General features: G+C 42.8%; 1 protein-coding gene across 3 annotated transcripts in view; it reads left to right on the plus strand.

Annotated features, from left to right (window-relative positions):
* The window catches only part of nek3 (NIMA related kinase 3), a 45,143-nt gene that overhangs the window by 12,037 nt on the left and 9,788 nt on the right, over positions 1-23,318 (plus strand). For all 3 annotated transcript variants that reach the window (XM_070892394.1, XM_070892395.1, XM_070892396.1), the window contains exons 2-14: positions 352-480; positions 1,555-1,648; positions 6,858-6,955; positions 12,117-12,200; positions 14,909-14,976; positions 15,148-15,234; positions 16,449-16,503; positions 16,890-17,090; positions 17,277-17,355; positions 17,471-17,529; positions 18,726-18,837; positions 19,312-19,467; positions 19,570-19,704. In XM_070892394.1, the coding sequence (XP_070748495.1) occupies positions 361-480; positions 1,555-1,648; positions 6,858-6,955; positions 12,117-12,200; positions 14,909-14,976; positions 15,148-15,234; positions 16,449-16,503; positions 16,890-17,090; positions 17,277-17,355; positions 17,471-17,529; positions 18,726-18,837; positions 19,312-19,467; positions 19,570-19,704 (1,348 nt within the window). In that variant the 5' untranslated portion in view covers positions 352-360. The remainder of the gene's footprint in view (positions 1-351; positions 481-1,554; positions 1,649-6,857; positions 6,956-12,116; positions 12,201-14,908; positions 14,977-15,147; positions 15,235-16,448; positions 16,504-16,889; positions 17,091-17,276; positions 17,356-17,470; positions 17,530-18,725; positions 18,838-19,311; positions 19,468-19,569; positions 19,705-23,318) is intronic.

Consider the following 23,318-nt stretch of genomic DNA (forward strand, 5'->3'; position numbering starts at 1 on the left):
TTTTGTTACATGAGCAAACCACTGGCCTGCTGCACCAAAAGAACAGGATGTCAAAAAATCAGAGTTCATGCTGGTTCTACCCACTATTATAAATATTACAAATATTTAATTCAAAGCCAGAGAGAGAGGAAAAATAGATAGATCTATTTTGGACAATTTAGTGGAATCCCATTCTTCTCTTCTTAGGCAGTCCCTTGGAATCCCACTGCAAAACAAATGTTTAGCATTTATTTTTCTTCACACATGCAATGCTTTTTAACATAGTCTAACATTGGAATGACTTCTAAAGGTTGTAGTAAAACAGTACAAAATGTGTCACTGATTAACACAAAAAATGCAATTGTTTTCCAGACATGTTTTATGATGGACACTTACACAGTATTAAAGGTAATTGGGGAAGGTTCATTTGGCAGAGCTCTTTTGGTACAAGCACACAATGACAGTCAGCAATATGTGATGAAGGAAATTCATCTTTCAAAGGTAAATGTGATGTGAGCATGTTTTTAACTTTATTTCATGGGGATATTTGGTTAAGTTCCCTCTTTATATTTTTATCTCATATTTCATTCAACTCGAGGGATACCATTGGCTCTAGTCTCAAAGTTCCCACTCAATACTGGATTGCGAACTATATGGAACGGGACTTGAACCTGCATCCATCTCTGTTTGTAGCATTGAACATTTTTAGAGATGGCAGTCATCACCATTGCTTTGTTTGTAGGGCTTTTTAAAAAGTATTAATTATATTTTCTGTTCTTCTTGTGATGTTCTCCCTATATTGAGGTAAAAGAGTGGGTAGATAATTTCCCATGTCCATGCTGTTCTAGGTCAAACCACAAGAACACCCCTAGTTGACTCTCCCAATGATTCCCCCTTACCCCTAGTCTTCAGTGGAGAACAATCTGGCCTTCGTATAGCAAGTTCCAATTAACTTTCGCATCATCGGACATCTCAAAGCGCGAATAGCCAATGAGTGACTTTTTGAAGTGTAGCTATTGTTGTTATGTAAGAATATATGGCAACCAAGTTGCCTACAGCAATGAGATGGTGTAAGGTTGAGAAATAAATGTTGGCCAGAACATTGGCGAGAAGTCCCTTGATCTTCTTTGAAAAGTGCCATGGGATCTTTTATGTGCACCTGAACAGGCTGCCAGGGCATGGTTTAATGTCTCATCTGAAAAGCGGCAAGTCTAACTATGTAGAAGCCCAGATTATGTGCTCAAGTCTTGCCTTGGGGTGTCAACCCATGACCTTCTAACTCAGAAGTCAGAGGCAAGAATACTGTACTAGCAATGAGTCAAGTTAACACAAGGTAGAAGATACACACCCACTAGTTATGGCATATGATATAAGTACATGGTGCATATCAGTGTGGCTTATGATATAGATGTACCAAAGGTGAAATCTAATCTAATGCTCTAAACATCAAACCATCTGTTATAATGCTTTATCAATACATATATTTTTCCAAATATCAGAATTGTTAGTGGCCTTGGGTATTTATTTTTCACAGCAAGACAAGATTGCCATCTCCTTTTTATCTTACTTGTTTAGGACCCCTCTGGACTACAAAGATCAAGGAGGGAAGCCATACTCCTTGCCAAAATGAAGCATCCCAACATTGTTGCATTTACAGACTCATTTGAAGGTGAGTAAATCGTGAAATTAATTGATTTATCTTCTTCCTTTTTTGGCTAACGTTCTCCTTTATCTACACTCTAGTGTTTTTGCTGCTTCTCGCCATCTTCCGAAGGAATTGACTGACATAGTTACATAGTATTTACAGCACAGAAACAGGCCATTTGGCCCATTAAGTCTATGCCAGTGTCTATGCCCCACACGAGCCTCCTCCCATCCTTCTTCACCTAACCCTATCAGCATACTTTTCTGTTCTTTTCTCCGGAATGTGTTTATCTAGCTTCCCCTTAAATGCATCTATGGTATTTGCCTCAACCACTCCTTGTGGTAGCAAGTTCCACATTCTAACCATTCTCTGGGTAAAGAAGTTTCTCCTGACTTCCCTATTAGATTTATTAGTGACTGTCTTACATTTATGGGCCCTAGTTCTGGTCTCGCCCGCAAGTTGTAACAGCTTCTCTACGCCTACCCTATCAAACCCTTCCATAAATCTTAAAACCTTCATCAGGCCAGTCTTCTCTTTTCTCGTTCTTTTTCCAGGAATGTTCAATCTTTCCTGATAGCTATAAACTCTCAGTTCTGGAATCATTCCAGTAAATCTTTTTTGCACCTTCTCCAGTACCTCTATATCCTCTTTATAATATGGAGACAAGGACTTCTTGCTGAGGTAGTTTTAAGGCGCTGGATGTAATCCAATACCTTGCTTTATTGGCCGTTAGTATGCTGTTTGGTCCAGCGAACATCATAACCAGATCCAATCCTGTTCTCACATCCTCATTTCTAATAGGAATAACTGAATGCTGATTAGCAATGAAAATCCTATCATTTTTTCCCTTTCTAACCTGGAACACTGAGGCTGGTTACAGAATATTAATGCTACTCTGGCTTCGATCAACAAACTCCGCAGAGCAGGATTGAACCTAGGACATTATGTGTGACTCAGCTACTCACGCCTTAATCATCTGAGCCATCAGGAATTTTAAAAAATTCATTCATGGGATGTGGGCATAGCTGACAAGGCTAACATTTATTGCCCATCCCTAATTGCGCTCGAGTAGGTGGTGGGGAGCCGCCTTCTTGAACCGCTGCAGTCTTTGTGATGAAGGCACTCCCACAGTGCTGTTAAGGAGGGAGTTCCAGGATTTTGACCCAGCAACGCTGAAGGAATGGCGATATACTTCCAAGTCAGGATGGTGTGTAACTTGGAGGGGAACTTGCAGGTGATGGTGTTCCCATGTACCTGCTGTCCTTCTAGGTGATAGAGGCTGCTGGTTTGGGAGGTGTTGCCAAAGAATCATTGGCAAGTTGCTGCAGAGCATCTTGTAGATGGTACATACTGCAGTCACTGCTCCGGTGGTGGAGAGAGTGAATGTATAAGGTGGTGGATGGGGTGCCAATCAAGCGGGCTGCTTTGTCCTGGATGGTGTCGAGCTTCTTGAGTGTGGTTGGAGCTGCACTCATTCAGACAAGTGACGAGTATTCCATCACACTCCTGACTTGTGCCTGGTAGATGGTGGTAAGGCTTTGGGGAGTCAGAAAGTGAGACTCTCGCTGCAGAATACCTAGCCTCTGACCTGCTCTTGTTGCCACAGTATTTATGTGGCTGGTCCAGTTCAGTTTCTGGTCAATGGTGACCTCCAGGATGTTGATGGTCGGGGATTCGTCGATAGTAATGCCATTGAATGTCAAGGGGAGGTGGTTAGACTCTCGCTTGTTGGGGATAGTCATTGCCTGCCACTTGTGTGGCGAAAATGTTACTTGCCACTTATCAGCCCAAGCCTGAATATCGTCCAGGTCTTGCTGAATGTGGGCATGGACTGCTCCATTATCTGAGGAGTTGCAAAAGGCACTGAACACTGTGCAGTCATCAGCAAAAATTCCAAGTTCTGAAATTATGATGGAGGGAAGGTTATTGATGAAGCAGCTGAAAATGATTGGGCCTAGGACACTGCCCTGAGGAACTCCCGCAGCGATGCCCTGAGGCTGTGATGATTGACCTTCAACCACCATAACCATCTTCCTTTGTGCTAGGTATGGCTCCAGCCAGTGGATAATTTCCCCCCCGTTTCCCATTGACTTCAGTTTTACTAGGGCTCCTCGATGCCACACTTGGTCAAATACTGCCTAGATGTCAAGGGCACTCACTAACACCTCATCTCTGGAATTTAGCTCTTTTGTCCATGTTTGGACCAACGCTGTAATGAGGTCTGGAGCCGAGTGGTCCTGGCAGAACCCAAACTGGGCATTGGTGAGCAGGTTATAGGTGAGTAAGTGCCGCTTGATAGCACTGTCGATGACACCTTCCATCACTTGCTGCATACCGGCTTGGACTGCTTCATTATCTGAGGAGTTACAAATGGAACTGAGCACTGCAGACATCAGCGCACATCCCCAGTGCCGACCTTATGATGGAGGGAATGATGGTGCACTCAGCCATTTCTTGATATCACGTGGAGTAAATCGAATTGGCTGAAGACTGGCTTCTGTGATAGTGGTGACCTCATGAGGAGGCCAATATAAATTACCACTCGGCACTTCTGGCTGAAGATAGTTGCAAACACTTCCTCCTTGTCTTTTGCACTCACGTGCTGGGCTGTGCCATCATTGAGGATAGGGATATTCATGGAGCATCCTCCCACCGTTAGTTGTTTAATGGTCCACCACCATTTACGACTGGATGTAGCAGGACTGCAGATTGTGGGATCGCTTAGCCTTTTCTATAGCATGCTACTTCCGCTGTTTAGCATGCATGTAGTCCTGTGTTGCAGCTTCCCCTGTTTGGCACCTCATTTTTAGGTATACCTGGTGCTGCTCCTGGCATGCTGTTCTACACTGTTCATTGAACCAGGGTTTGTCCCCTAGCATGATGGTAATGGTAGAGTGAGGCATATGCCAGATCATGAGGTTACAGATTGTGGTGGAATACAATTCTGCTGCTGCTGATGGCCCACAGTGCCTCATGGATGCCCAGTTTTGAGCTGCTAGACCGGTTCTGAATCTATCCCATTTAGCACGGTGGTAGTGCCACACAACGCAATGGGGGGTGTCCTCAGTGTGAAGACGGGGCTTCGTCTCCACAATGACTGTGTGGTGGTCACTGCTACCAATGCTCTCATGGACAGATGCATCTGCGACAGGTAGATTGGTGAAGACAAGGTCGGGTAGGTTTTTCCCTCGTGCTGGTTCTCTCACCATCGGACGCAGGCCCAGTCTGGCAGCTGTGTCCTTCAGGACTCAGCCAGCTCAGTCAGTAATGTAACACAAGGATCAGTATGTATCTTACAACAGTAACTCAGTTATTAGCCTGGATCATCCTATCTTAACCACCTGCTATTCAGGGACAGGGGCAGAAGATTTGCTGAAGTCCAGTGCCATTGGAAATATACCCACTTTGTGTCCCAATGCAGTTTCCAGTGAGCAGAGCCAGTGTATGTCTTGCTTTGAGTGGTATTGCATGAAAGGAGACATGCCAGGGTGATTCAGAAACTGTGATGCTTGATTGGCTGCCCCTGATAAAATTTCACTGATCATTTGTGCCATCCTCCCAGTAATGACCATGGGGATCTGTCTTCTCAGGGTCTGATTCAGCAAAGACGCAGGTGCAGAGCTGTGCCATAGCTGCAAGGCCACCTACAGATACAATGCAGCTTAGGGAATGGCACAGCCAGTGATAGTAAAGTCAGCTGTGATCTGATAATTGGCGCCACCTGCTTGGTAGGCGTGCTACAATGCTGGCCAATAGGAATGGTGCTGTGGAATAGCACAGAGAACCAATGTCCTCCCAATCATCTCATGCAGGATCACATCATAATCAGTTGCCATTTAACGGGATTGAGTCCTGAGTTGCTCTGTTACTTCTCTGTAGAGTTATGCCTGCACCTTGAGTTTACTTTGTTCCAGGCCCTTCGGGTATGAGCATAGGCTGCTAATGGTTGAGATGCCTTTTGCAACTCTCCAAGGCTCTCAGAATTTTTGTGCCGCCATTGTGACACTCTCCCTTAATTGCCTCCATTCCTTTAAATTTCATTTGCCCACAGTATTCCACTCCCATCGCTCATATGCTACAGTTGCCCAACCTGCATCTGAAGCCACACTGATGAGCTGACAGGAAAATTAGTCGCAAGTTGTGCACTTCCATTTGCAGCTGTCTGAAACCATTCTGGCATGAATTCTCCCAATGGTGGAACCTTTACCGCTATTGTCAAATATAATGAAGGAAGCTAATAAAGTGGGGGAAAGAAGAAAATTACAAAATGTTAAAACCTTAAAGTTCTGAAAGGTGGTTGAGCTGGCTTACTTTATTTTTTGAATGCTGACTTGTGCAATATAAAAGTAGAACAAAAGGGCACTCTGAGTAAATGAATACCATTTCCGGAGTTTTTTATTTCTTCATATATTTTCCTTTTTCCTAAATATATTTGTGCTGTATTGCTCTGCATCAACTGGGGGAAGGTTTTTCTTAGTTTCCTTTTTCGTTGGTATCTTTTGTTAATTTCTTTACCATTACAATTCTGTATTTGGTTTTCCATTCCCCCATGCTCTGAAGACCCTCGCCTAAATCGTGTTGCAATGAATAGGTTCCAATAATTATTCTTTTAAAGCAGTAATCATTTGTATTTATACTGAGAGGGTACAACTATCAGGAAAAACTGAACCAGCTTCTCTTTTCTCTAGGAAAGAGAAGCCTGAGAGGTGACCTGTTAGAGGTCTTTAAAATGATGAAAGGGTTTGATAAGATAGACGTGGAGAAGATGTTTCCACTTGTTTGGAAGTCCATTGCAAGGGACAATAAACAAAATATAGTTACTGATAAATCCAATAAAGAATTCATGAGAAGCTTCTTTACCCAGACAGTGGTGAGAATGTGGAACTTGCTATCACATGGAGTGGTTGAGACGAATAGCATAGATGCATTTAAGGGAAAGCTAGATAAGTACATGAGGGAGAAAGGAATAGAACGATAAATTGATCGGGTTAGATGGAGTAACATGGGATGAGGCTCATGTGGAGCATGAACACCAGCATAGTCCTGTGGGGCCGAATAGCCTGTTTCTGTGCTGTAAATTCTACGTATTTTGTAATTTATGCAGAAATATTGTTACTTTGTACAAAATAAAATCCTGCAATTGTAAATTGGCGCTTTAGGTACTATTTCATTTAGGATTCCACTGTCCATCGTATATACACTTAATGTTATGGTATTTTTTTTCTATATGCAGCTGATGGGCATCTCTATATAGTGATGGAATATTGTGATGGTGGAGATCTCACGCAAAAACTTCTGCAGCGAAAGGAAAAATTATTTCCAGAAGAAACGGTATACATCCTCTGATAAAAGTCATTATGTAACAACTATGGTGTATGGTAGCATAGTGGTTATGTTACTGGACCAGTAATCCAGAGGCCCAGACTCATGATCTGGAGACATGAGTTCAAATCCCACCATGGCAGCTGGGGAATTTAAATTCAATTAAATAAATTATGGAATTAAAAACTAAATTAAAAAAAATCTAGTGTCAGTAATGAAACTACCGGATTGTCTTAAAAACCCAACTAATGTCCTTTAGGGAAGGAACTCTGCCATCCTTACCCAGTCTGGTCTATGTATGACTCCAGATCCACAACGATGTGGCTGACTCTTAACTGCCCTCTCAAATGGCCAAGCAAGCCACTCAGTTGTACCAAACCACTACAAAGAAGCATACCATCACTGTAGGAGTGCCTTCACCACAAGGATTGCAGAGGTTCAAGAATGTGGTTCACCATCACCTGACCTGCTGTAAATGCCGGCCTTGCCAGTGACACCCACATCCAGTGAACAAATGTCCAGTGTGAATTGTTTTGTGTCTAATTCCAGCTATCCTTGTGGGCTGTCTGGTAATGGGTGCCCTTTAGATGACACCATAGGAAATTGAGTCTGGAGGGCTGGGAGAACACCCCCTCCTCATTTAAATGTCCAGGGGGCTAGAACCTCCACTTTTGAGCTTAGTGCCTAAAAATGGGCGTTTTTTCTGGCGTGGGCGTTAAAAAAGGGTTTTCAGATCGCCGGCTTCTTGCCCATTCTTAAAACACCTAGTTTACATTTTTGAAAATGGGCATTACCGCGACCTCCAGATATCAAATGGGCGGTAGCATTACATTTTTCTGACCTGCTGTAAAGTGTGGCCGTCCTTAGCAACGGCATGGCAATGCTCCATTCCCGTGATTCTGGAGGTCAAGGGTCACCATGACATGCACAGAAGTGGAGACAGAGAGAGAGAGGAAGCTCAGAGACTGAAAGCGTGTGTGGCTGTGGTTTGTGCTTGTTTGGCTGTTGTGGGAGGAACAACGGAGATTCACCAGCAGCAAAAGCCCACTAAGCATCAAAAACATAGTTGGCGCCAAGTTTTTTTTCCAACAAATAACATATAAAAAGGAAGGGATGGAGGAGGCCCTGGAGCTGGTAGCCAAGAACACTGGTGGCAGAGGGCTCCCAGTGGTCCCAGAGCGCCGCACCCCAAGGTGACACGCCCCCATTGCCAACCACACATGAGAGCCAACAGCAACATCTTGCTTATGGCACAGAGCATGCTCTCACCTCGGGACTGCCCTCTCCCATATCCGCCCAGGCAGCGCTTCGGCCGTCACGTCCCCCCACCCATGAAACATCGCCTGAGGACCTCCTCGGCCAGGCGGCTTGGAGTCAGGAGGATAAGGGGAAGGGGGAGGGGGGGAAGGGTTGGCTTATACAGAAATACTGATGATTTCAGACTAATATTTGGTTTAAATGTTTTTTATTTAACAAAACCTTGCAGCACATTGGCTCAGAATACTGCACCATCACACGCTGGTGATTCCTTAACATCAAAGGGTATAACACACTTAGCTTCAATCAACGTAAACTTTAACTGTCACCAAGGTGATGCCCACCATTGATGTATTACCTGCACACCCAGCAGTGTGTCAGCCTTGTAAATAACACCAACGTTCTTTCAGGCAAAGCGATTATTGATAAGCTACTGACGTAAGGCTCTTGCAGCTAACATGCCACCATGGGCCCTTTCATGCGGTCTACAGGTGGCGGGGGCATGGCTTCAGCATCAGATGGATTGTCTGAGCCGATGTCAGCGTCGGCCTCTTCGTCCTCCTCTTCCTCTCTGGTGAGGTGGACTGTCAGACTCATCAGGTAATTCTTGTCCCTTCCTGATAGCCAAGTTGTGTAGCATGGAGCAGACCACCACGAATTGGGCTACCTGCTCAGGGTGCTATTGAAGCTCGCCTCCTGAGTGGTCCAGGCATCTGAAGCGCTGCTTCAGCACTCCAACGGTTTTGTCAATAATATTGCGAGTTGCTCTGTGGCTCTTGTTGTATCGCCTCTCGGCCTCGGTGTGGGTGACAGGCAGGGGGGTCATCAGCAAGGCAGCGAGGCCATATCCTTTGTCCCCAAGCATCCAGCATTGACCTTGTGGCTCATTGTTAAACAAGTCAGATACAGTGTTCTCACGCAGAATGTGCGCATCATTGATGCTGCCCGGAAATTGAGCATTCACTGCTAGTATAATTTGCTGGTGGTCAACAACCAGTTAGACATTCAGAGAGTGGAATCCCTTGTGGTTCCTGAAAACCTCAGCATCCTGAAAAGGTGCCCGCATCGCGATGTGCGTACAGCCTATTGCTCCCTGCACCTTGAGGAAGTTTGCAATTCTGGAGAAACCTAGAGCCCTCTCACTCTCTGCCTCCCTGGTCATAGGGAAGCTGATCAAGTCCCTCCTGCGTGTGTACAGGGCTTCAGTGACCTGTCTAATGCAGCGATATGTGGCATGCTGAAAAAGTCCGCAAATGTCACCAGCTGTGGCCTGAAAAGAACCCGAGGCATAGAATGACAGTGCCACGGTGACTTTCACCTCAATGGAGAGTGCAGTTCTGATAGTGCTGGTAGGCTGCAGATCTGCTCTTATCAGCTGGCATACCTCAGTGATACCCTCTTTGTGGAAGCGCAGTCTCCGAAGGCAGGTGGCGTCGGGCAAGTCGATGTAAGAATGCTTCTCTTTGTTCTTGCGGGGGCTGTAACGTCTGGTCATATGAACATAAGAATTTGGAACAGGATTAGGCCATCTAGCCCCTCGAGCCTGCTCCGCCATTCAATAAGATCATGGCTGGTCTGGCCATGAACTCGGGTAAGTGGAGCTGAGTCCACGGCCAGATCAGCCATGATCTTATTGAATGGCGGAGCAGGCTCGAGGGGCTAGATGGCCTACTCCTGTTCCAAATTCTTATGTTCTTATGTTCTTATGACCAGACGTTATAGCCCCTGCAAGAACAAAGAGAAGCATTCTTACATCGACTTGCCATCTGCCTTCGGAGACTGCGCTTCCACAAAGAGGTTATCACTGAGGTATGCCAGCTGATAAGAGCAGATCTGCAGCCTGCCAGCACCATCAGAACTGCACTCTCCATTGAGGTCAAAGTCACCGTGGCATTGTCACTCTATGCCTCGGGTTCTTTTCAGGCCACAGCTGGTGACATTTGCGGACTTTCTCAGCATGCCACACATCGCTGCATTAGACAGGTCACTGAAGCCCTGTACACAAGCATCTGTCCTCCTCATCTGTCTGTCACTTCGTGCATCAGGCACATAATACAGTGCAGCGGTCCTTCGGTGATGTCGAGTCTGCTGCATGTATTTGGTCACCAAGAGAGGGTGAGAAAGGACAGGCCCCATTGCAGCAATTCTCTGTTTTCCACCGATTGCACACAAACAAGGAATGTCCCAACGAACACACCTCTTCACAGTGTGGTCAAAATGTTTGTAGAGATGTTCACATCAACTCTAACGACCTGCAGATTACATCCGAACTCCGCCGAGGTTGAAACACAGCAGCCTTTTAAAGCAGGCAATATGTGATCTACAACATGGCGTCCATAACGCTGTGATTCGTCCCGGTTAGTTCCAAATTTTGTGGGTGGTTTTTTGAACGAGCGATATTGTGGGCGAAATGTGTGCGAGGTGGTGAAATTGACAATGGGCGATCTCCATGGCCGCAAGTTTGGGTAAATATGCTCTTTGCAACAAAAAACAGTCGCCGGGCGTTATTATTGAAACTCAGCGTTAATTCTGTGCGGAAAGTAACGCTGGCCGATATTGGCGTTGAAGTCGCCCATCCTGCTGATTCCGCCCAAAAAAAGTGGTCGGGCGGTAATATTTTTTTTCGGCATTAAGCACATGGGGAAAGTAACGCTCGGCAATAAGTTTCTGAAAAATGACCGCCAGTTTCGATTTTGTGCCAAAATGGGCGATATATGGGCGTTATACGTCATTTCAGCAGTAAAATGGGCGTTAAGTGGGCGTAAAGCAGGCAAAAAAAGTGGAGGTTCTAGCCCCAGGTTTCTGCTGCATCTTCTGTAGGTGTAGGCTGTATTCTGCCTTCAGGTGTAGTCGCAGGGATCCCAGGGCTGTGTAAAGGGGCCCAAGACCTGGCATCACAGGTCTCCACCCCTTTTTCACGACCAGTGCACCTCAAATCTGCATCCCTGGGCATTGATACTAGAAAAATCAGCCCCTATATATTATATATGTCACTGACCAGACATTGTACTTTTGTTACAAATGCAAAACAATTTTAAAGTGCTGGGTGCTTCTAACCTTTAGCCTGCAACTGATCAGCATATTCCAATCTGTAAAGTTTCTTGACTGAACAATTGAGCTCTGCTTAACCTGAAAGTTCTATTTATTTACTTAATTCGATTTTGTGATCTCAAGGGGACATACACCTTATACATTGTGCATTATATGGTATAGCACCCCTGTCCTCCTGAGAACAGCACACCATCCAACTCACATAAGTAACATCACCAGAGATCCTAAATAATATAGTAAAAACAGTACGTCTATCATACTTCAAGTGTTGTACTGCAGCTTTCTGCATCACACTTTATATACAAAATCTCGCAACAATTGAAAGTACCACAATTGACACCATGTTTTAACCACTCGCACTTTTTTAAATTAAAGAGAAAAAGCCGAAGTACTGAGCTGCAGCCTGAAGAGCAAAGGAACCGTCCACTCTCTCACTATTTAACAATGGTCTTAAAGCTTCACCTTAGTAACCGAATGTTATATTACATTGTCCATTGCATGGTATAATATTCCTGTACTTATAAAATAGTGCATAATCCATTTGGCACCGGCACACCATCAGAGATTCACTTTTGTCCATCACAGTTCAGATAGATGTGGCCTAAAAATATTTAGCTCTCTGTTTTCACACTTTTACATAGAAAAAAAATGCTTCAATTGGAGTGCATAGACTATTTAAGATTAACATGAACAATTTATGCAGTTTTATGATGGATAGGATAATTATAAACTGTTCAAAAAAAGAGTTACCTCTGTAAAATAGCAACTTTCAGAGAATGTGTAATGTATTTTTCATGAAGCTATAGCCTGACTGCACTGTTACATTTACAACAGTGGAATGATTTAGTGAGTGTTTTAACAGGTGCTGAACCTATTTGTACAAATCTGTCTTGGAATGAAGCACATCCATGACAAACGAGTTCTACACAGAGATATCAAATCCAAGGCAAGTATTCCTTTTTACAGAGGAATTAAAAAAAATAAACTGAACAGAGAATGTTAAACTTTATTAAATAAGAATAGCATAATAGTTGATTGATTTCTGGCTAATCTAATGAGACACGTAGCTAGATTTTTAAATTTTTAATTTGTAATGCAAATTCTGTGTTTCAAAATGTGAAATTAGAAATGACTGGCAGTGTTATTTAACGCGTTTGTATAATTCTATTCTGTCGACTATTTTAATGGTGTTGTTAGGCCACTTTGGGTAACTGGACTACTGCATCCATTAAAATAGCAGACAGAATTCATGAATCAGCATTCACCAACAGTAATTTTAAGCTTCTGATGTGAATAAAGTATTGTGTCTATTTTTTTGGCATTATTAGTATCTTCAAACACGATCTGATGGTTTTGTGGAAATCAGAATGATGCTTAAAATTATGGGAATAAATTTGAAAATAGATATTGCACCCCTCAGTGGCTCAGTGTTTAAATGCACCACTCTATGTTCTTAGCCACACGAGCCAGAAAGGTCGCAGGTTTGTCCCTGGTCTGTGCTGAGCTAGCTAACCTCATCTAAGCTGGCAGTAGGATTGCTGTTCAATGCTACCCTGCCATTGACCAGCTTATTCCTGTAAATTTGTGCAGTTGCCCTTGTTATTTTTTGAGCTGCGCTGTGTTCTCATTAGCCCTGTCTCAGAACGCTCATTACAGGATGATTATCTTATTGTGGTGTCATGTATGTGCTATTGATGATTCACAAATGATCTATATATTAATAAGCCTGTCAGTTATATAATGGGTCTCTATTGTTGCTGATTGGTCCACACTCATTCATAACACCATGCACCAATCAACACACAGGGAAAAAAATTCAACCCATTTTCAAATTGTAATACAGTTGAATCTCTCCAATCCGGGACTCTCTGGTCCAGAAACATCTGTGGTTTGGCATCCGTGGCGGAACTGCCACTTTCCTGGGCCTGGGCTTGGAGCTCACTGTTAAGTGCTCCCGTGAAGCTCAGCATCTCACTCTGCTTCCTCATTGTGGAATTGTGGTACTTGATGGCACAGTGAAGGGGCGTCAGACCTGAGACAGACAGAGAAATGAGCAATCACCAACACTAACCGCCTCTCCTCCCTCACTCAGCGATCACAAGACCGAGTTACAGGGAAATCTTTTCAAAAGACAGAGAGTGCTGGGGAAAGAGAAAAGGAAAAATCACCTACTGGTGGGCGCAGTGATTGACAAGGGGCTGACCACCATCCATCACTTGAAGAAGTGATGCTCGAGTAAGAGGGCAAATATTACACTCTCGGGAAAGAAGAAGAGGAATCTGCAGAAACACAGCCAGAGGGAGAGATCTGTAATGGACGGTGAACCTGCTCCATCGAGGATCTGGCCATCTGACAAGATGGAGGTGGAGGGGGGCGGAGGCAAGAAAAGGAAAGGCGGATAGGTGGCGAACAAGAAATCGTGGAGCAGTCGGTATGAAGAGAACAGGGCAAAGTATACACGCAACGATGTTGGATGGTAACTGCTGCAGCCCAGATGCCGAGTTTGGGGACGGTGAGCTAAAAGGGTCCTTGAGGACTTACTGTCATGGTGCGATTGCTGGCACTGTACACAGCCTGGCTCCCCAAAGATTTCCTCAACTCTGAGAATTTGTCAAATTACCATTTGGGTTGATTTGTGTGCACAAACTGAGCTATCGTAACTGGAAATAAAAAGACGATTATTGATAACGGCAACAAAAAACCTGACCTCCCGTGGTTTGGAAAATTCTCTGTTCCGGCACCAGTCAGGTCCCGGCACCAGTCAGGTCCTGAGGCTGCCGGACCAGAGAGGTCCAACCTGGAGTTCATTAGATCTTCATTCCGTTAATCCTCCATCTCTTGAATTTTGCCCACTCTATCTGGCCTATGTTCTATTCCCATGCCTGGGTTCAGCCTCTGCTCATCCAGGCTCACCCTGAGTACTGCAGCTCCTGCTGTGCATCATTTGCCCTCCCCACCCCAAATTCAAGCCCTGGTCTGACTGAGTGCGTGCAGACAGCCTCCCCATCTCTGAAGATATGTGTAGAGTAAAGAATGTGTGGCCATTTAAAAAGGTGCCAGCTTGGATCTGCTAGTAGCACTGTTGCCTCCAAGTCAGAATATTGTGGGTTTGAGTTCCACACCAGGACTTGGAGCCCATCATTTAGATTTCCATTCTAGTGCAGTACTGAGGTAGTGCTGCATTGTTAGAGGTGTCGTCCTTCAGATGAGACATTAAAGTGAGATTTTGTCTGCTTGAATAGGCGGACACTAAAGATTCCGTGGCACTATTTAAAAAAGAGTTGTGTGTGTGTCCTGGCCAACATTCCTTTCTCAACCAATACCAGCAAAGAAACTGTGTTATCACACTTTCTTTCGTTACATGTTTGTGAGCCCCATGTATGTCATCGCAACTAGATTACAACTGTTTAGTTTTGTTCCCAGAATATGTTTGTCTAACTAATATGCATCACTGCAATTGTACTGCGAATTGATCATGGGGATCTATGAAAGGAAAGTGATGTGCACTTTGAAAGTTGAACAGGTACTTTCACTACTCAAAGGAGAACACCTAATTCAATGACTTAGTGATACGTGATAACTCGTGAAATATGATAATGTGTTGGTACACAATGTGAATACAATTCACCTTTTTTGTCTAATTTCAAAATACAGAACATATTCCTCACTAAAAATGGAGTGATCAAACTGGGAGACTTTGGCTCTGCACATCTACTGAATAGGTAGGATTATTAGTGATTCCATGGTTGTCATTAAGTTGATACGTTGCAACATAAATTTGTTTTTGAAAAACCTTAACAGTGTAATAATTGCACAGCCAACTATGTATGATCTGATATGTTTTCAAAGATATTTATCTGCTGCCCAATGTAATGTTTCTTTCCTGTCTACAGTCCCATGGCTTTTGCTCACACCTATGTTGGAACACCATACTATGTATCTCCAGAAATTTGGGAGAATAAACCATACAATAACAAAAGGTACGAACTTAAATGTGTTGGAAGACGGGGCGATAGACTGGTAATGGATGCTGTATGGAGGGAATGTCACACCTCGTGCTTCGGGATAGATTTTATTTTTTAAATACCAACTGTTAACCAGCAAGAGATAGGTACAAGTATCAAGATTAATTCATTTATTTTCATAAATGTTTTGCTACTGACAAGTACATATACTGACCAGCATTTCCTGCTTTTATACTCGGCAGCCTGTAGTTTTAGGCCCATGACTTTAAAGAACAGAATATCATAGGACAGGCAAACAAAGAAGCAGAAAATCCCAACCACTACATCTTTCAGTGCATTGGGTTATACAGCAAACAAATTACATCATTTGGATTCTGTTTAACAATTAGAGACACAATTCTGGAGATAGGATGGTAGAGGAGGTTATTATACTTAACTTTCATCTTGAGGATATGAGCTCAAACATTATTGTTAGTTTGGAGAAATCATAGAGAAATGGGACTGTGTATAACCAGCCTCCAAGAGTGGCCTAAATTCAGCTCAGGCAAGGTGTTAAAATTTCTATTTCTATTTTTGTTTCTATGTAACCACCATTAATTTATTACTCCGTAAAAGTTATATTGTTATGCAAGGTGATGAATATATTTACATCTTGTGGAATGAAAAGTGACTTATTTGGTTTGTATTGAGGCAGTATTCTGTTTAACCAGCTAGAAATAACTGGATAAAATCACTAACTTCTACTGTATCGGCTCCATACCAGGAGTCTTGATGACAAGATGATTAGCCAGTGACTTGCTGGAAAGTGCGTGTGTGGATGGTGGGTAAGAGCAGGATTGTCCTTGGCTGAGATACCACCTATGAACAAAGAGCCTTACGACATTCACTATTTAGTGCTCTTCTTGAGTGAGGTGCTGGATAGTCGCTGGTAACTGTACCTCAACAAGAGGCAGCAGCTTCAGGGGCACGGGGGGGGGGCGGAAGGAGAAGGTATTTAAAGCACACACACTCACTAATAGCATCTTTCTTATAAACAGCTACTGTATGGAAGATTGAAAGTTTTTTGTAGATGAGAATGTATCACTGAAACCAGTGAAAGCATAAATAAGCATGTCTACATTTTATCTATCTACAACACAAAAATTCATGTATTTTTTTATTTGATTGTAATTCAATTATTGTAGAATTTGTAACAGAGTATAGTCAAATCTACCTTTTGTATTTTCCAGTGATATTTGGGCCTTGGGATGTGTCTTGTATGAACTCTGCACTCTACGGCATCCTGTAAGTAACAGTTTTCTTTAGAACAATTAATACTGCCCTCTGCACGAAGTAAAAGGTTAAACAAAATTCAGAAACATCTTCAAATTTAATTCTGTGGGGATGTCTTTTGAATACAGAATCTCAGGAGATGGTTTATGATGTGAAGGGACCAAGAGAGAGGGGTAGAAAAGGTTTATCATCTAGCCAAATAGTTACTGCCTTTAAAAAAAAACTTGCAATTATACAGCGCCTTATTATGTCAAAGTGTCTCAAAATGCTCCTTTGAATGAATTACTCTTGAAGTACAGTGCATGTTATGTTTTTGAATTATGTTGTGAAACAGTAAATATTTCTCTCTCTCTATCTCTGTGCAAATTAAAACTATTTTAACTCTTCTATTTTACCAGTTCCAGTCCAATAGTTGGAAGAATCTCATCCTGAAAATCTGCAAAGGGTCCTACACTCCAATCCCAAGACATTACTCCTATGAACTGCAATATATCATAAAACAAATGTTCAAAAAAAATCCAAAGGATCGCCCCTCTGTCAGCACCATTCTTGCTAGGCATTGCTTTGCAAAGTTTATTAGCAAGTTGTTATCGCCTGAGGTGAGAAGAGATACAGTGCTGTTTTTTGGATGAGGGGCCATTCCTGAAAAGTCTTGCTCTTTCAGACGCTTACTGACCTGTACCGTTCCAGCATTTTGGGATTTATTTACAATTTCCATCCTTTGCATTTTTTTCTTTTTATCTCATTAACTCTCGTTTTGTGTTATGTTCAACCTATTTTTCCAGATGGTGAAGAAGGAGTTTTGCGAAGTAACGGCCAAAAAGAAGAAAACAGCACAAGCTAAACACAGGACAATGCAGAAAGGTATTGAGGCATTTCAGGGAATAATAATTATTGGGAAATTGTGCTGTACAATGTTCTAATGAATAAATTGTGAAATTAATCCATATACAAGTCAGCATATTTCAATCTATTTCAGCCAGTGTACCGAGTAAATATGAAGAAGTGCCCTCCAGCGCAGGTGGAAGTGAATGCATGGTTTGTATGAACACTTGGTAAATATGCTCTAATATTTAAGTACTAGAAAATGCAAGGTACACCTTGCAAATAAATGTTAAAACAGCAGATATAAAGAACTTCATTGTGGCCATGATTCCATCGCCCAAGTATTATAAAGTGACCCCTGCTACAAAGTGGAGGGTTTATGCCCCCATTCCTCCCCAAATTCTAATTGCCTCTCGATGATCACTGACCAGAGTTGCACATCAAGAATGGCCATTTGGTTGAAGTACTGGAGGGATTATTCCAGCATTTGAGAAGAGATGGGGAGAGATTTTGGGAGTGGGGAAAATTATGAAAAGATAAAGCTACATTGTCTTTGCATTGGATTAGTCTTGTGAACTCAGTTGAGACGTTTAGTTGTATAAAAAGATGGGACTATAGCATTTGGTTTCATAAACTATTGGCTAACATAGATCTTCCTGTGTCATGTAACACTTTCGGGCATTCACTGATCAACTCCATTCTCCTATATCTCTGCTCAGGTGTGGTTACTCTTCACACCACTGATATTAATTAGATTCCTCCAAATGGATTAACTTGTCTCATGCCATTATTATAAGTGCCACCATGATTTAGAAACACTCAGCACTCAGTATTGTCCCATTCATATGGGCAGGGCTATACTTATTCTGGTCAGCATTACTGCGGCTTCCTGTAAAACTTGGAGAACCACTGCAGCAAACCAGACTGCCCATTATGTGCAATTTGCATTGCCACAATGCACATCCTTTGATCTAATTACTACTGTGAGTCCACTGGACTGGCATAAAGTGAGGGAAGGATTCACACTGGTAAGTGTGTGGGGGAAAGCTTTGTTATGTATGTTATGTCATAATATGCACCAGATTCTGGCATATGATACCAGCTTTAATTGTCATACTAGGACAATGCTGCTGGAATATCAGAGGAGATGGGTGTCACTAGAGGGGATTTGTGTATGCTGATTTTTGGAATCCGTGCTGATGCACTGTAATTTAGATGCTAGGTATGCACTGATATCAACCTTAGTAATGTTGCAATAGCACCATTTTGTAATGTTGCAATAGCACCATTTCACTCCAGTACTTCAGGTCCAAAGGAACAATTGATTTCTTAATTATTTTACCCCATTTTTTGTGTTTTATTTTTTTCACTTTCCTTTTTTTGTGTGATGTGATATAACATTTTTTAAGAAAACCACAAAGGCATCTCCAGTTGTTAGAAAGTGGAACTCAGCAGAAGGAGAAAATGTTGCCAAGAGTCTAGCTCAAAAAACATTGGAAGAAACAGCTTCTCAAATGGAAGGTAAAATAACTACAAAGCTTCTACTATTACTTATTCTATTGATGCTAACCCTGACATTTATATGTTGCATTAATTTGATGTAATCCGTAATTTTTTAAAAAATGAAACGCAGTCTTAATTCTTTAAATCTACGCAGCATAATTGGTTTCAAAACCTATCAGCCTTCCTTTCCTGTTGTTGATATTACTTGTGACTTTTATAATGCCAGAAATGTAATTCTATGAATTCTTGTACATATCTGATTAGAGGCAAGCTGAACGGATAGTGTGGAAATATGCAGGTTGGTTAACACAAGGAGTATTTATGCAGTCCTTTCTCTCGAGTTTAAATGGATGGCATTCGAATCCATGCTAGAATAAAATTGTACATGACTTGTGTAATTAGCAAGCCCGATGAACTGAAAGATCTTTTTTCTTTCTGTCCTTGTGTGTGTTCTCCTGTTACAATTAGCCTGTTTATTTATTTCATTAATAGTAACACCAAAGGGAGACCATGTGATAATCCAAAGTGGCAAAGCCTCTAACGTGCGCACTCGAAAGCACTGGAATGAATTCCCTCCAGTTACAGTGTTAAATATACTTGAAAATGTGCAACTGACATCCAACATGGCTGTTGAGGACGTTAGCAGTGGTAACTTTTATTCTCTCAGTCTTGAACATTTTGCAGTGTGATTTTTCTTTTGCAGGAAAGTTCCGATTTATGAGGTGATGCTGACATGTTGATATTTATTAGGTAATTACGTGACTGTTTATCCAAAAAATAATCCTCGAAAACAGTGGAGCCCAGGCCCTCCTGAAGCAGTACTGAATTTCCTAAAGAACATTAACACAAGCTTGGCTTTTAAGACCTACACAATAGATAAAGGAGGTAAGAATTTGGTTTCAAAATTTATTATTTTTAAAATTCTTTTCAGTGAATTTTTCTAACTGCTTTGATAGGACCTCTGATAAGATTATTGTTACCACAAATGCATTTATAAATAAATTTATGTTAGTAGTATCTTTGTAGTTTCTGTGATGTTTCTGCTTTCTCAGTAGTCAATAAATCCTTACAAAATCTTAGACTGTTCTGATTGCAACTTCAAAAAGCAGCCACCATGTTTCCACTTGTGGTGAAGAGAATAACTAGAGCCCATCAATATAAGATAGTCACCAAAAAATAAAATAGGGAATTCAGAAGAAGATTCTTTACCCAAAGAGTGGTGAGAATGTGGAACTCGCTACCACTGGAAGTGGTTGAAGTGAATAGATAGATGCATTTAAGGGGAGGCTAGACAAGCATATGAGGGACAAGGAATTAGAGGGTTATGCGGATAGATTTAGATGAGGAAAGATGGGAGGAGGCTCGAGTGGAGTGTACTGCATGTGTGAAAAATATAGCAGCTTGTACATCACTGCAGAGCAAACATTTGTGAGATCATAATGGCTTGGAATTTGCAGTTGTAATGACGGCGAGACTGTTAGTGTTTGCTGTCATTACTGTGTAAAACTGACAGCAACTTCTGGAGTCTGCACATGTGCATTTAAATGTGGGAATTCTGAAGTTGCTGTCAGTAATACCCTACTGTGCGCTGTTGCAGATGGAAATCTTAGAAATCGCTTGAATTGACCCGTACTTCAGCATTTTACGCTGTATTCATGCTGTAAAAACCCTTAAAAAAAGGTTAAGCCTCGTTGAATGAATTGTAACTTTTTTTTAAACGGCGTAGTAAGTCATAATTACCGCTGAACAATCTCTCCGGCCCTGAAAAACTAATTTTAAAATTGGGGAATGTCAAATTTCTCCATTATGATAAAAATTCCTAGATTTGTTTAAAAGAATAAAACATTTTTTAAGCTTGTTTAATAATTCAACTTTTACCATAACCGTTTGTGTATGCCTCAATCTTTATTTTGCACTCTGTAAAATGATTAAAAAGTGGAGGATAATCAATGCTTTTTACTTCCTGGTTTGCTGTCTGAGAATACTTCAATGTGATTGGCTGCTAAGCCTGCTTGATTACATCACTGTTACTGGACGCTGGAGATCCCCTATAGGTGATGCCAAGATAAAATTAATGTCGGGAATGGTGAAATCTACGCCATAGAGATTGCTAGATCTTTGTGGGCAGCTTTCTTCGAGGTCAGCGGCGAGCACTGTTACTCTGCCGCTGACTGCAAAATCTGGACCATTATAGAAAGATAAAACATATGGGGCTAGAACCTCCACTTTTTTTGCATGCTTAATCCCCACTTAACCCCCATTTTACCACGGAAATTACATATAATGCCCATATATTGCCCATTTTGGCACAAAATGGAAACTAATGGGCATTTTTCAGAAAATTAGCGACGAGCGTTACTTTCCCCATGTGCTTAATGCCGGGAAAAAATATTACCGCCCGCCCAATTTGTTTGGGCGGAATCATCAGAATGGATAAAATCAATGCCCATAATATCACCCAGCATTACTTTCCACACTGATTTAACGCCAAGATTCAATATTAACGCCTGCCCACTGTTTTTTGTCGTAAGGAGCATATTTACTGAAACTAACAGCCATGAGATCGCCCAGCATCAATTTCACCACCTCGCACACATATCGGCCAGAATATCGCTCGCCAAAAAAACCGCCCATAAAAAGTGGAACTAACCGGAACTAATCACAGCGTTATAGACGCCATGTTCTACATCACAAGTCGCATCATTTAAAAGGATGCTGTGCTTCAACCTCGGCGGAGTTCGGATGTACTCTGCAGGTCGTTGGAGTTGATGTGAACATCTCTACAAACATCTTGACCATACAGTGATCGATTGGAATTGAATAGGTGTGTTCATCGGGACATTCCTCGTTTGTGACCAATCGGTGAAAAACAGAGAGCTGCTGCAATGGGGCTTGTCCTTTCTCACCCTCTCTTGGTGACCAATTACATGCAGCAGACTCGACATCACGGAAGGAAGGCTCCATGGCATTATGTGCCCAATGTAAGATGTGACAAATTGATGAGGAGGACCAGACGTTATACGCTCCGCAAATACAAGGAGAAGCATTCTTACCTCGACTTGCCCGACACCACCTGCCTTCAGAGACTGCACTTCCACAAAGAGGTTATCACTGAGGTATGCCAGCTGATAAGGACAGATCTGTAGCCTGCCAGCACCATCAGTACTGCACTGTCCATCAAGGTCAAAGTCACCGCGGCACTGTCGTTCTACGCCTCAGGTTCTTTTCAGGCCACAGCTGGAGACATTTGCAGACTTTCTCAGCATGCCACACATCGTTGCATTAGACAGGTCACCAAAGCCCTGTACGCACGCAGAAGGGACTTGATCAGCTTCCCTATGACCAGGGAGGCACAGAGTGAGAGGGCTCTAGGATTCTCCAGAATTGCAAACTTCCCCAAGGTGGAAGGAGCAATAGACTGTACGCATGTCTCGATGCGGGCACCTTTTCAGGATGCAGAGGTTTTCAGGAACCGCAAGGGATTCCACTCCCTGAATGTCCAACTAGTTGTCGACTACTAGCAAATTATACTGGCAGTGAATGCTCAATTTCCGGGCAGCATCCATGATGCTCACATCCTGTGTGAGAGCACTGTATCTGACTTGTTTAACAATCAGCCACAAGGTCAATGCTGGACACTTGGTGACAAAGGATATGGCCTCGCCACCTGGCTGATGACCCCACTGCGTGACACCCATACCGAAGCCAAGAGGCGATACAACGAGAGCCACAGAGCAACTCACAATATCGTGGTGAAAACCATTGGAGTGCGAAAGCAGCGCTTTAGATGCCTGGACCACTCAGGAGGCGAGCTCCAATACCACCCGGAGCACGTAGCTCAATTCGTGGTGGTGTGCTCCATGCTGCACAACTTGGCTATCAGGAAGGGACAAGAATTACCTGATGAGTCTGACAATCCACCTCACCAGAGAGAAGATGAGGAGGCAGACGCTGACATCGGCCCAGACAATCAGGCTGACGCTGAAGCCATGCCCCCGCCCCCCTGTAGACCGCATGAAAGGGCCCGTGGTGACATGATAGCTGCAAGAGCCTTACGTCAGAAGTTCATCAATGATTGCTTTGCTTGAAAGAACGTTGGTGGTATTTACAAAGCTGACATACTGCTGGGTGTGCAGGTCATACATCAATGGTGGGCATCACCTTAGTGACAGTTAAAGTTTAAGTTGATTGAAGTTAAGTGTGATTATACCCTTTGATAAGGAATCACCAGCGTGTAACGGTGTAGCTATCTGAGCCAATGCGCTACAAGGTTTTGTTAAATAAAAAACATTTAAACCGAACATTAGTCTGAAATCATCAGTATTTCGGTCAAACCAACCCTCCCCCCCCCCCCCCCCCCATCCGCTTCTCCTCCCCACCTCTACGGAGGGGTCGGGGGGGGGGAAGGTGACAACTGAAACGCTGCATGGTCGGATACGGCAAAGGTCGGTCCCGAGGTGGGAATGTGCTCTGAGCCAGAAGCAAGATGTTGAAGCTGG

This window comes from Pristiophorus japonicus, chromosome 10 (genome assembly GCF_044704955.1).
Source record: "Pristiophorus japonicus isolate sPriJap1 chromosome 10, sPriJap1.hap1, whole genome shotgun sequence".
NCBI lineage: Eukaryota > Metazoa > Chordata > Chondrichthyes > Pristiophoridae > Pristiophorus > Pristiophorus japonicus.